This window comes from Halichondria panicea, chromosome 14, assembly GCF_963675165.1.
Source record: "Halichondria panicea chromosome 14, odHalPani1.1, whole genome shotgun sequence".
Taxonomy (NCBI): domain Eukaryota; kingdom Metazoa; phylum Porifera; class Demospongiae; order Suberitida; family Halichondriidae; genus Halichondria; species Halichondria panicea.
This window is the reverse complement of record NC_087390.1, coordinates 694,815-707,966: the sequence shown is the minus strand read 5'-3', so window position 1 is coordinate 707,966 and position 13,152 is coordinate 694,815. Positions and strand designations below refer to the sequence as shown.

General features: G+C 42.4%; 3 protein-coding genes across 10 annotated transcripts in view; 2 read left to right on the top strand and 1 right to left on the bottom strand.

Annotated features, from left to right (window-relative positions):
- LOC135347248 (uncharacterized) overlaps window positions 1-9,949 on the top strand; it is a 35,393-nt gene extending 25,444 nt beyond the window's left edge. The window contains exons 1-6 of one of the 2 annotated variants that reach the window (XM_064545137.1): window positions 4,657-5,067; window positions 5,270-5,458; window positions 5,507-5,656; window positions 5,783-6,058; window positions 6,309-6,374; window positions 6,595-9,949. In XM_064545137.1, coding sequence (XP_064401207.1) covers window positions 4,875-5,067; window positions 5,270-5,458; window positions 5,507-5,656; window positions 5,783-6,058; window positions 6,309-6,374; window positions 6,595-9,752 — 4,032 coding nt within the window. In that variant the 5' untranslated portion in view covers window positions 4,657-4,874 and the 3' untranslated portion in view covers window positions 9,753-9,949. Of the gene's footprint in view, window positions 1-4,656; window positions 5,068-5,269; window positions 5,459-5,506; window positions 5,657-5,782; window positions 6,059-6,308; window positions 6,375-6,594 lie in introns of those variants that run through there. The other variant, XM_064545139.1, reaches the window with a different exon arrangement.
- LOC135347253 (formin-like protein 2) overlaps window positions 1-13,152 on the top strand; it is an 83,312-nt gene that overhangs the window by 40,561 nt on the left and 29,599 nt on the right. The window contains exons 13-23 of one of the 3 annotated variants that reach the window (XM_064545146.1): window positions 161-308; window positions 560-646; window positions 819-887; window positions 2,062-2,142; window positions 2,499-2,631; window positions 2,856-3,019; window positions 3,089-3,190; window positions 3,573-3,617; window positions 3,684-3,728; window positions 3,855-3,918; window positions 4,172-4,481. In XM_064545146.1, coding sequence (XP_064401216.1) covers window positions 161-308; window positions 560-646; window positions 819-887; window positions 2,062-2,142; window positions 2,499-2,631; window positions 2,856-3,019; window positions 3,089-3,190; window positions 3,573-3,617; window positions 3,684-3,728; window positions 3,855-3,918; window positions 4,172-4,356 — 1,123 coding nt within the window. In that variant the 3' untranslated portion in view covers window positions 4,357-4,481. Of the gene's footprint in view, window positions 1-160; window positions 309-559; window positions 647-818; window positions 888-2,061; window positions 2,143-2,498; window positions 2,632-2,855; window positions 3,020-3,088; window positions 3,191-3,572; window positions 3,618-3,683; window positions 3,729-3,854; window positions 3,919-4,171; window positions 4,482-13,152 lie in introns of those variants that run through there. The other 2 variants (XM_064545144.1, XM_064545145.1) reach the window with 2 other exon arrangements.
- The window catches only part of LOC135347268 (probable serine carboxypeptidase CPVL), a 45,665-nt gene that overhangs the window by 20,660 nt on the left and 11,853 nt on the right, over window positions 1-13,152 (bottom strand). For 2 of the 5 annotated variants that reach the window (XR_010398318.1, XR_010398319.1), the window contains 3 exons: window positions 12,481-13,038; window positions 11,601-11,713; window positions 9,976-10,220 (listed from right to left, as the gene is read on the bottom strand). The exons of the other annotated variants lie outside the window; for them this stretch is intronic. The gene's annotated coding sequence lies outside the window, so the exon portion shown is untranslated. Of the gene's footprint in view, window positions 1-9,975; window positions 10,221-11,600; window positions 11,714-12,480; window positions 13,039-13,152 lie in introns of those variants that run through there. 5 annotated transcript variants of the gene reach the window in all.

Sequence of the window (13,152 nt, the reverse complement as noted above, 5' to 3'; positions counted from 1 at the left end):
TCAATCAAAGGCTAATTGCTTGAGCTGCACCGCGCCTGTCGTACCTCCTCTGATATACAAGTACTGTACATGCGTTGTCATTTTGTTTACTACTGTGCGTGACTGATTATAATTATACACCACACCTACCCTTTGATGTTCTTGTTGGCCCCTCCCCCAGGATGGACTTGGAACGTCTGCCAGTGGATTTGGTGGAGATCCTAAACAAAGTGACTCCCAACGAAGACGAGGTTAAGAAGTTTGGTCAGTTCCAGAAAGACAAGAAAGACCCGAAGACACTGCCAGACAATGACCGGTTTGTGTTTGAGGTGAGAGAAGCAATCGCTTGCTGTAGGTGATGGGTAGCTACGTATAATTATAGGCTGCATTTTGAAATTACTAGAGTTGTCTCTTTAAATAGAGTTCTGATGGTCAAATTCCAACGATTTTATGATTTTCTGAAAGCTTAGAAGAAGCTCTTTCAGATGATATGCTCAAATCGCATATTTGCAACAGGCCATTAATTTTCATTTTCATGACGGCCCTTGGTAGTTACTTATCCTATTCCCTCATTGTGCAGTTATACAGAGTAGAGAGGTTACAAGCACGACTGAATGTGATGATCTTCATGGGCAACTTTGAGGAGGACATTGGTATTCTAATCCCTGTGAGTTGAGCATAATAGTAATAGTACATGTAGTACTTGTGCGGCTTCCCCCGCCTTGTGGGTTGCCTAACAGCAGTAATTTCATTTGTTGGAAAACAAGATTTGGCCATTGAATGCTGTTTTAGGTTCTGGCCTTACAGACTGACTACGCTAATACATTTTCTCCTCACAGCAAATTGATGCAGTGATAGCAGCCTCTAAATCTGTGACTTCTTCAGACCACTTTAAGAAAGTCTTAGAGGTGAGCAAACTGCTATCTGTGTGTCTTGTTGAACTTAGACATTCACTTTCACTTGTTAGTGGCCCCCGTACTTGCTTGTTACAGCGTCATAGAAAGCATGGGGGCTCCGGGGAGGGCTAGAGTCCCCCTATACTGTCATGACTTTCAGACTAATACATTCTACAGAGCCATAGCCTCCCCTCATAGGAAGCATGGGGGCTCCGGGGAGGGCTAGAGTCCCCCTATACTGTCATGACTTTCAGACTAATGCATTCTACAGAGCCATAGCCTCCCCTCATAGGAAGCATGGGGGCTCCGGGGGAGGGCTAGAGTCCCCCTATACTGTCATGACTTTCAGACTAATACATTCTACAGAGCCATAGCCTCCCCTCATAGGAAGCATGGGGGCTCCGGGGAGGGCTAGAGTCCCCCTATACTGTCATGACTTTCAGACTAATGCATTCTACAGAGCCATAGCCTCCCCTCATAGGAAGCATGGGGGCTCCGGGGGAGGGCTAGAGTCCCCCTATACTGTCATGACTTTCAGACTAATGCATTCTACAGAGCCATAGCCTCCCCTCATAGGAAGCATGGGGGCTCCGGGGAGGGCTAGAGTCCCCCTATACTGTCATGACTTTCAGACTAATGCATTCTACAGGCCTCCCCTCATAGGAAGCATGGGGGCTCCGGGGAGGGCTAGAGTCCCCCTATACTGTCATGACTTTCAGACTAATGCATTCTACAGAGCCTCCCCTCATAGGAAGCATGGGGGCTCCGGGGGAGGGCTAGAGTCCCCCTATACTGTCATGACTTTCAGACTAATGCATTCTACAGAGCCATAGCCTCCCCTCATAGGAAGCTCCGGGGAGGGCTAGAGTCCCCCTATACTGTCATGACTTTCAGACTAATGCATTCTACAGGCCTCCCCTCATAGGAAGCATGGGGGCTCCGGGGAGGGCTAGAGTCCCCCTATACTGTCATGACTTTCAGACTAATGCATTCTACAGAGCCTCCCATCATAGGAAGTATGGGGGCTCCGGGGGAGGGCTAGAGTCCCCCTATACTGTCATGACTTTCAGGCTAATGCATTCTACAGAGCCATAGCCTCCCCCCTCTTTTGCCAAAAATTAATATCAGTGTAGACTCTACGTACATTTGGTTGTGGTTTACTCTTGCTTTGTATCTTATTTTGCAGATAATTCTTGCGTTTGGCAACTACATGAACAGCAGTAAGAGGGGTGGAGTGTACGGGTTCAAGGTGGCCTCTCTGGACATGGTGAGCTGGCCACACAAACTGAGTCACTCTAACAGACAATAAATTATGACTGTTTGTGGATGGATTAACTTTTTCTCAAGCATTCACATGTACAGCAAACCATATAGGCCACGAGCATGATTATATACTGTATAGCGCGAAATTTTCGAGGTGCTTACATTTCATGGAATGGCCTCTGAAAGCATTTCGTTGCATGTTTGTGGGATAACTGCTTACCGGAGCCACGCCTTTAATCTTTGCACATCTAATTTTCGTGAATACACGAAAACAACAAAAATTAAGCCTCTCAAAAGTTTTGCATTATACAGTGTAATTTTATAGAGTATGTGTGACCTCCTCTCTCTCTACCCATGCAGCTGCGTGATTCTAAGGCCCCTAGTGACCACACGGTAACACTGATGCACTACGTAGCAGGAGTGATACGAGACAAGTTCCCCTTGCTGTTAGGATTTGTCCATGAGCTCACCTACCTGGATAAAGCTGCACCTGGTGAGAAAATGGTGTCTATCATCAGCTTCTTGTTTCATTAGCTCTAAACAGCCTTGGAATTATATGTAGTTTGAATCTTTTGAATCACTGTCACTGTCTCTCTGGCTTTTATTATTTAACAATAGACTGCTCTGTAAACAGATCTTTATCACCCCCTCCAACCACACATCACACCCAACACCTCACACCCACACACCACACCTTACACACACACACCCACACAGTCTCTCTGGACCTACTTATGGCCGACTTCCGTCAGATCAGTAAGGGCATAAAGGAAGCGACTGGAGAGCTCATCAACAATAAACAGAACACTGCCCTCAAGACCTTCTGTCTGGAGGCAGAGCCTAAGGTCACCAAGCTGGAGAAAGGATTGGAGACTGCCAAGGTCAGCTCAGCTTTAAGATTTTAATGGACATCTTTATTATAAATTGATTGCTTAAACCTCATTTTGTAGGAGGCGTTCGGAGAAGTTGTGCAATACTTTGGAGAAAATGCTAAACTGAGTCAACCAAACTCCATCTTCCCCGTTCTGCACAGATTCGTCACAAACTTCAGAGTAACTTTCTTACTATAAATCATTGACATGTAGGATAGATGTTGGCATATCATGAGATCAGCCTTTCTAGTATACTGCCCTAGGTGACCAGCAGTTGACCCTACAACTATTGCTGATACCATCAACCACCTTTAGTGGTCTGTGGTGGTTTCCTGTTTGATATGCTTCAGGGAAGATGAGGGCGACTGATTATCTACAAACAACATGTTCACCTTTGTTTATACATTGTCCAACGAAATTGTTTCAAACCTTTGTCAAATGTTGGTTCCCTTTCCCGTATGTATTTGTATTTTAGTGTTTCTAAGTACAGTCATGTACAGTGTGTACTGGGTGTGGTATACAGTACAGTTTGAATGGTGAATGATATTTTGTCTCTATACAGAAAGCAGACAGTGAAAACCTTGCCAAGATAGCCATCAGACAAGCTGTAAGTATATCACAAGAGTGTACATCAATCATTCTGTTAACACATTCTCTCATTCCCCCATTATAGCAACTGTGTGTATTACCTTGCGTGGATGACACTTCCTTATCAGAGGTAAACAACACCCTCTCCTGGTATAAGAATATCTCTTGAATAATAATCACTTGCTGTCTAAATATCAACTGAGAATGTTCTGTCTGTCTATATATTAACTGAGAACCTGCTTGCTTGTGTGTACAGGATGATCAGGGTGTGGACGTACTGCCTCAGATCTACGACGGAGCTATTGAAGAGATCATTTTCGGTCAGTTGATTGGCTACTGTCAGTACTTGTGTGTAACCACTTGTATAGGCTCATTATTTGAGACTGTATATAGTTTGGTAGTCTGAAGTTTACTGAGCAGCGTGCACATTTTTTAGGTGTAGATTTGGCCCTGGGTTATTTTGTCTTCTGTAACTACTGAACTATAGTATAGATTTGCATGCTTGCTACTACATACATGACAGTGTACCAATTCTGACTTCATCGGCCGCTCTTGTGCTTGTACTATATACAGGTATGAAGAACACTGCATACAGACCGGCCAACTACAGACGTAACACATTACGTAAGCATGGCAACTCTACGTCGTCCAATCAAGTGGCAGCACCCTCACCACATGATGAACTTCTCAAGTCCCTACAGAGAAGAACTAAAGCTAGAGAGGACAATTACGGTGCCAATAGACCATGGCTGAAATAATCTGTATAGCTAGCTAAAATCATTTCATTCACCGTTATTGTCTTCTGTACATTTTGTGTTTCTTTGCTCAATTCATATAATTCTACATGTAATAAAATGTATTGTATGTTCGTTGATGACCCATGCTTTACCGTATTACTATAACAAGTTGGCATATGCGAGAATATAATTATAAGTATGTACATGTACATGTATGACATTGTGAGATTTACTATATATAGTGCAGTTCATATACTTGAAGCAGGGATGAACATTATTATGAACAGTTTACACAATAGCTAGTCATGCATAACTATAAGGTAAAGATCATTGATGGAACAACTGAAAGAATAGCGTTGCAAAAAACGGGGAGGGTTTTGTATGGTCAAAGGAGGAGGGTCTTGTACGTACAGCCAAGTAAACAAAGCACATGCAAGATTCTCTGTTCTGACTGGCATCAAATCTGCACTGAAGAAGTAAGCTTCAACCACAACATTAAATCTTGGAGCTGGCACAGTTGGTCTATTCTTGATAGAATCATGAAGATGACATCTCAGAGACATGCCCGTTATCTCTCAAATGATCTGGACGACGATGTTACCCTGGTTTTCCGTAAGCCTAGTTGGCAGCTCAGAGCCTGCCTTGCCTCTGTGTTGATCACCCCTGTCCTCTACCAACTCTACTTCATTATGGTCACCATCAGATACATACTCTTCTTACAAACTTTTTCCTGTGAGTCAGTGAAGCATACTCGCCAATAATTGCATAACATTTCTTATCATACACTTGGTATAATTATACCGAGCATATTAATACGGGGCATATAATATAGGCCACATTATGCTTAAAGGACAGTTTAAACAGCCATTAGTGCATTCACGGAGTACAATTGTGATGTCACAGCACATGAATATATCTATGCAACTCTACACAGCACCCCCACGTCCTGCTTGCCCTGTGGTTGACTTGAGTTGGACCGGAGTGTTTCCTTGTGAGCTGGGATGGAGGGGGAGTGCACTGGCCGTTCTCATTCTGTCAGCTGTGTTTATCACCTGCTACTCACTCATCACTGCCTGCTTGGTGAGATGGAACCCTCGGAAACAATGGAACTCAACCACATCAGGTAATATTTACTGCCACAATAATTATAAACGTCACTCTTACTTTCTAGTTTTTGATACTCAAGAAAAGCCGATCAAGTTCCAAGTGAGAGCTCAGAGCACTAATCGGCCCCCCACTCTCAGTCTGTATATACTGTTACTGATATTCCGCTTACTGTTACAGTCAGGAGATGTTGAAGCAAACCCTGGACCAACGCTTGGTAAGCGGTGTCTCCTTATGATACATAATATACACAATGACATTATTGCTCCTCAGAGAACATGCTTGCGTAAACCATGTGTATGTATGACATTGTGTACTTATCATTTGGTTGTAATTTTTGTAGGCTCAATTCTGACTCTCGGTGATTTGAATTTTGTTTACAAGAACTTGATAAAAGCTGCTGGAGACTGGTTAGACCTGGGACTTGATCTGGGATTAGATCCTGGCACCCTCAAAGATATAAAAGATGAGTGTCACAGGAACAAGGACTGCTTACGTGAAATGATATCTGCTCGCTTGAAGACTGGCCCTCTCACCTATTCTGACATATGTCAAAGTCTCAGAGCACCAACAGTTGCACGGAATGATGTCGCTGAGGCTATAGAGGAGGCATGTACAGGTATGAATAGTCATGAGGCTAACCTTGACCTTTTCTATTGATAAATATCAGTATACCGTAGCTTAAAGCTAGGAACGTAACTTAGATATGTATAGAACAATTGTGAGGCTATACTAGCAATATAGACCACACTATGAGCATTTCTATGAATAGTCAACAGTACTTAACTATGTGAATGGATAGTCCACCTCGTCACGAACACTTATATATTATCTTTATGTACTTCAGTCAATTGTATATATAATTATAGCAGATGACGATACTTCACCTGCGCCATCTAAGAAGAAATTGTCCACAACGACTCCTGGACCAACCAGTGAGTTAGCTAATCGGTAGTTTGTGTAGGTGGTGATAGAGTAAAGGACACATCTCAGGGATTGCTGCATTTGTTCATGTAAGACTACTCTGAAAGTTTGAGGGTGGAAGCGCAGTCCTATTTATTGTACTTCTCACTGTTTACTTAGTTTGGAGGGCCCATTATTGAACATTCCACTGTATTATTACCTTCGCTTCATGATTATTCTTTTATACTGTAGAATCCAAGTCAGATAATCGTTCTACCATCCAACCAGATGAAGCAATAGGAATTTATCGATCATACTTAACTAGTATTTACGATACAAGAGCTCTCCCTGCTGATGACAAATATCCTCTCCAGTGTGTTAAGCATTTTGTTAATCTAGAATGTGCAGATGTAAGTAAACATTTATCAAGAAAGGAAATTGAAGAATCCTGGTCAGAAATAGTTAAAGGCGAGCTGGATGGATTTCCTAGAAAGTCAATCACAATGGACCAGATAGCTTCCAAAGTAGAGGGCAAATTCTCTAAACTGGTTGTCATTAAAGGGGCTCCTGGAGGAGGTAAGACGACTTTGTCATGGGAACTTTGCAAACGATGGGCTAATGGTAAAGTTTGGACAGATTACTCCCTCGTTGTATTGCTCCGACTTCGAGATGAGAATGTTCAGAAAGCTGTAGAATTAGTTGATCTATTTCAATGTGAAGATACTGATTATTCCAAAAATATTTATGCTATTATCCGAAAAAATCATGGGCAGGGCATACTTTTCATTTTGGAAGGACTGGATGAGTTGCCACCATCTCTTAGAGAAAATGACTCTATATTTAAGAAACTAATAGACGGATGTCTTCTGCCAGCTAGTACCGTGCTTGTTACCACTAGGCCCTGGGCTGTATGCGATCTACCTGTTACTTGTAGCTCAAGAGTTGATCAGTTCATTGAAATCTTAGGTTTTTCTTCCAAACAAATTCAAGAGTACATTGATCTAATGATCAAAGATGGGGCTCCACCAGAACTACGTGAATACATTAACTCTAATCCATGTATCTCTAGTGCAATGTATAACCCTCTTCATGCCAGAATTGTAGTTGAAGTGTACAGAGAAAACCATGAGAATAGCAATAGCATAATCCCCAACACAACAACTGAACTATACACCGAATACTCTCAAATTTTGATTAAAAGATGTTTAGAGAATGATTGGAGTGGTGAGCTGAGTGAGTTACCTTCGTCACTTCAGGTACATTTTGATACACTCTGCCGAATTGCGTACAAAGGAATAACAAAAGAAAAACAACAATTGGTTTTCTTCAAGGAAGATATTGTTGATGCTAGCACTACACTCGGATTCATGAACAGTGTACATCCTTTATATAAATCCATAATGAAAAGAAACAGTTCTCCATCTTACAATTTCCTTCATCTAACACTTCAAGAGTTCCTCGCTGCATTTTATGTCTGGAGAAATAAAACCCCACTCGAGCAGTTTCTTTTGTTTGAAACAAAGGCCTATGATGGATCACACGAGATGATTCTTTTGTTTTTAGCTGGATTGACTAAACTGAATGACCCATGGACACAGTGTGTACTTCCAACTCCTTATGTGTACTATGAGAAAGGATCGTCAAAAGCCGAGAGAATGTGTGAATTCTCAGAAGATCAAATTCTGTGGATCTACGAAAGCCAAAATGTGCAAGCCATGAAAGACTTGTATTGTAATGTGCTGTATGAACTACCACCGCTAGGTAATTGGAGAATTGATCAGTTTGCACTTGATGAGTTTGCACTTGGTTATGTTGTAGCTTCTGCTCATTTCAAAGTAACTCTAATGGACATGTTCAAGTTTAATAAAAGTTATGTGGATAGATCGATGATGTTAGCAGGAATCAACAAAGTGTTGCCTTCTTTTACTCTAAGTGTAAGGCATCTGACAATGTCTACCACATTCAAGATTCCATCTGCTTGGCATACACTCACTGATAGGATACTACCAGAATTAGAAAGTGTCAGTATCAGTAATCGAGATATTGAAGTAGAATCAGAAGATAGTGATGACGATGAATTTGATGGGCCTGAGGTTCCATGTACATTAAAAATATTTGACACTATACAGCTATCTCCAAACTTAAGTGTTGTAGAGCTAGATTTTGGCATCTCAAGAGACACTGTGATACGAATACTTGATATTTTGAAGCCAAAACAGTGCTTGAAAGTTTTGAAATGTGCTCAAGTATCGCCAGCTGATGAAGAGTTGTTGTCTGACTTCATTGCACATTCTAGTATTGAAATGTTGGTGATACATTTGGTACAAGATCCTTTTAGTAAAAAGTTACTCATCACAGATACTGAACATTGGTGTATTTCAATTGGATTGAACGTGACTGAGTTAAAAAGGAACAACTCGAAAATCTTGCCACATTTAACGTTTCCAACAGAAGATGTGGTTTTTTCAGAGTCTACCACCAAAAACTTAATTTCAATATTAAACCACTGGAAACTAAGCTTACAATATCTGCGATACTCCGATGTTGAGGTGACTCCCGCACAATCTGAGCAACTTTTTAGGACTCTATTCAATTGTCCTATACTTGAAGAACTCTATATTATCCGAAGTAAAATAAAGGAATATTTCTATACCCACCAACACTTGCAATCACTAACTTTGGATTATCCTGCTAATGTCTGTGAGGTTTTACGTTCTCTCAAAGACAATCGATTACATTCCATTAAAAGCCTTGAACTAATTAAATGTTACTTTACCTGCGATTTTGATGAAGCTATTGGTGAGTATCTACAGACTAACACATCTCTAGAAGAATTGACACTGACTGATATTGATTTTAGTTTCGAAAGTAGCATGAGTCATTTAGTATTGGGACTGCAAGTTAACACATGTCTAACTAAGCTAACTATTTCACCTGGAATGATGTTGAGTTATGATGAACCGCTTAATATCGGAACGTTTTATAGTTATTTCGGAACGCTTGAACTGGCCCAAATGTTTCATACAACTCTACAATTCATTGATCTTATGTTTTATAAGCAGTTGCCAGGGGGTCTACTACCCGCCTTGGAAGCATTGAGAGAAAACAATACAGTTAAACACCTGAAACTCCGTCTGTATTTGCCACCATTAACAGATTTAACACTGTACACCGTTACCACTGAAGAGGCTGAAGCTGTGGGAAATGTGTTAGCCAAGAACAAGACTCTAGAGGTGTTTCACCTCAATGCTGAGATCACCGACTACTCCCCAATTGTCAGGGGGCTGTTGGAAAACAAAACCCTGAAAGAATTCGGCACTTTTTGGAGGACAATAGAGAACATTGTCACATGTCCCGAGTACGTTGATGTCAGACGAAGAATTGTGTTTATGAAGCACCCTTTTTTATGATTAATACGTACATGACTCCTGTTTTATGTTATGGTCTAGTTTGTATACTAAATCTTATAAGTCTTCCCAATCGGTGGCTATCTTTCTTATACATGTACAGTATATTTTTGTGTACCATTGGGCAGAGAGTATAAACTCTGTACAATAATTATACACTCCATAATTATTTATGTCTCTAATAGCAATCGTTTTTGATCGTTTCGTTGATTTGGTAATTAAAATCTTCTCTTCAAACAACATATTAAATGACACGACTATAATTATAGATTTCATTATTATCCTTATACTTGAAGCATGATCATTTCCAGACAACATAATTATAATAGGCTATTGCATGTTCACAAAGTTCTGGATGAGGTTGAGTGCTCTCTCCGGCTGGTCAAACGGGAGAATGTGCCCACCCCCTCTCACGACCACCTACATAAACTTGTTCACTGTCCTCACATACCCGGCAACATCATCTCCTATCTGTGAAGGGAGAAATGTGTGTGTGGGTTAGGGTTAGGGTTAACCCGAACATAACAAAATTAGAAACCTTTAATGTGTGTGTGTGTGTGTGGGGGGGGGTGAGAACAAGAATATGTGGGTGTGTGTGGGGTGGGGGTGAGAACAAGAATATGTGGGTGTGTGTGGGGGGGGGGTGAACAAGAATATGTGGGTGTGTGTGGGGGGGTGAGAACAAGAAATGTGTGTGTGTGGGGGGGAGGTAGGAACAAGAAATGTGTGTGGGGGGGGGTGAGAACAAGAAATGTGTGCGTGTGGGGGGGGGAGGTAAGAACAAGAAATGTGTGTGTGTGTGGGGGGGGGGTGAGAACAAGAAATGTGTGTGTGTGTGGGGGGGAGGTGAGAACAAGAAATGTGTGTGTGGGGGGGAGGGGAGAACAAGAAATGTGTGTGTGGGGTGGGTGAGAACAAGAATATGTGTGTGTGGGGGGGTGAGAACAAGAAATGTGTGTGTGTGGGGGGGGGAGGTAAGAACAAGAAATGTGAGTGGGGGGGGAGGGGGGGTAAGAACAAGAAATGTGTGTGTGTGGGGGGGAAGAACAAGAAATGTGTGTGTGTGTGTGGGGGGGGAGGTAAGAACAAGAAATGTGTGTGTGTGCATGTGTGTGGGGGGGGAGAACAAGAAATGTGTGTGTGTGTGGGGGGTAGGGGGGGTGAGAACAAGAAATGTGTGTGTGTGTGTGGGGGGAGAACAAGAAATGTGTGTGTGTGGGGGGGGGGGTGAGAACAAGAAATGTGTGTGTGTGTAGGTAGCCTCGAGACCAGCCGTTCGTTATCTGAAAGAACGCCTGGTCAAGTTCCAATGTAGCACTCGTTCTATGGTCCAGGAATTTCTTGGACCGGTAATTGCCCACAAAGGTCCGCACAAGGTGTATTACCCATGAATATCATTATGATGCTATAAAACGCTGACTCAGCTAGAGTGAGTGCTACATTGGAACTTGACCAGGCGTTCTTTCAGATAACGAACGGCTGGTCTCGAGGCTAAGTGTGTGGGGGGGAGGGGTGAGAACAAGAATTTTGTGTGTGTGTGGGGAGGGAGGTGATACAAGAAATTTATCTGTGGGGGGGGGGTGAGAACAAGAAATTTATCTGTGGGGGGGGTGAGAACAAGAAATGTGTGTGTGTGTGGGGAGGGAGGGGAGAACAAGAAATATGTGTGCGTGTGGGGGGGGGGTGAGAACAAGAAATTTGTGTGTGTGTGGGGAGGGAGGTGAGAACAAGAAATTTGTGTGTGTGTGGGGGGGGAGAACAAGAAATGTGTGTGTGTGTGGGGGTGGTAAGAACAAGAAATGTGTGTGTGTGTGTGGGGAGGGGGGTAAGAACATATACAAAACTAACAACCTTTAATCTGTCCACCTCAGCGTGATAGCCATAGCTGAGACTGCCGACGTGAATGGCTCGTCTGATGTCAGTGGTGTTGATGAAGGGAACGTAGTAGTTAAAATCAGGGGAGGCTGGACGAATAAGAAATATTGAATGTGAAGAACTGTCTTAAATAATCAATTTGCATGACCAAAATGTCAGCAATTGCCCTCTACAGTTCTTATACTGTAACTAAATTAAATGCAGTGAAACTTGTCTATTGTGGTCAGCCTATAATCAGGCACCCTTTCCAATACAGCCAGGTTAACAAGCTTCAGAGTCTCCATAGCATGTGTTTGAACCAGACCACCTGTTTATTATAGCCACTGTTGGTCTGCCCTTGCAAGGGGTGACAGCTATAGATTGGTTTCCTTACACAAGTATACACACAGGGAGAAACCAATCACCCCAGGGCATGACATTTCAACAACACCCTACAATACTTAAGTCAGTGTTTCCCCCAGTGTACAGTTCAAACAGGGTGGCAGGCTAGACTATGGCTTGGGGGAGGGGCAGCATGTATTACTGCTAATCTTTCTTGCCATTATTTGCCATGCACACAGCTTCTCAATTCCTCTAACACAGTACATGACCACAATAGAGATAATTGTATAGTCCAGGACTTCCCCAAATTCAATCCATACACACAACTTAACTTGTACAGATTCCCAAATTCAAGTAGCTACTCAAACAAGAGCCCTTTAACCAAACACTGGTTAAGTATGTACCAACATAAGATAAATAATACAGTAGAATGTTCAGTACACTACGTATAGGTAAAAAGAGTATATCCCACTCCAAACAGGACTGTATACTTCTATCCAACACTTTCTGACATACTCTATCAACATACGTGTACCTAGCGAGGTCCTGAGAATGTTGTAGTAGTTGGTGGATCCAGTGATGTTGTACAAGTACGTAGGATACGGTATCAGATCTCCGTTGAGCAGAGCATCAAAAATCTGCAACAGTCGGCACAAACATGTTATACCTACTTTGAGAATGTGAAATGGATTTTGGATGCTGAGCTTCTGTGAATTGGCCACCGAATAAACCGTAACAGCTGCGTTGAGTAATAGCTTAGACAAGCACAGAGCTGGCTACAATGTTCACTAACTGCTAGGTACTGAACCCTGGTGGACGAGAGGGGGTACGTGATGCACATACATTGTAGTTAGTCAGTGGCTTCAGTAGTTGGTTCCTGTACAGGTACTGAGTACTAGAGTTGCCTCTGTGACTAGAGTTCTGATGCTGTGTATAGTGTGTGTACCTTGAAGCCATCGTAAAACCATTCAGCTTTGATGTACTGCACAGCCGTGTTGGTCCTGGAATAAATGTAAGCGGCTTGGTTCCCGTCAGCCATTCCAAACTGGAACACAAGGTCAGCGTACGCATTCATCATCACTTGCGTCCGTCCCTGTATGTGTGTGTGTGTGTGTGTGGGTGTGTGTGTGGGTGGGTGGGTGTCTTATCTGTATAAATGTAGGTTGCTTGGTTGAGGTGATTTTATGATAATAAACCTCAGGGATTG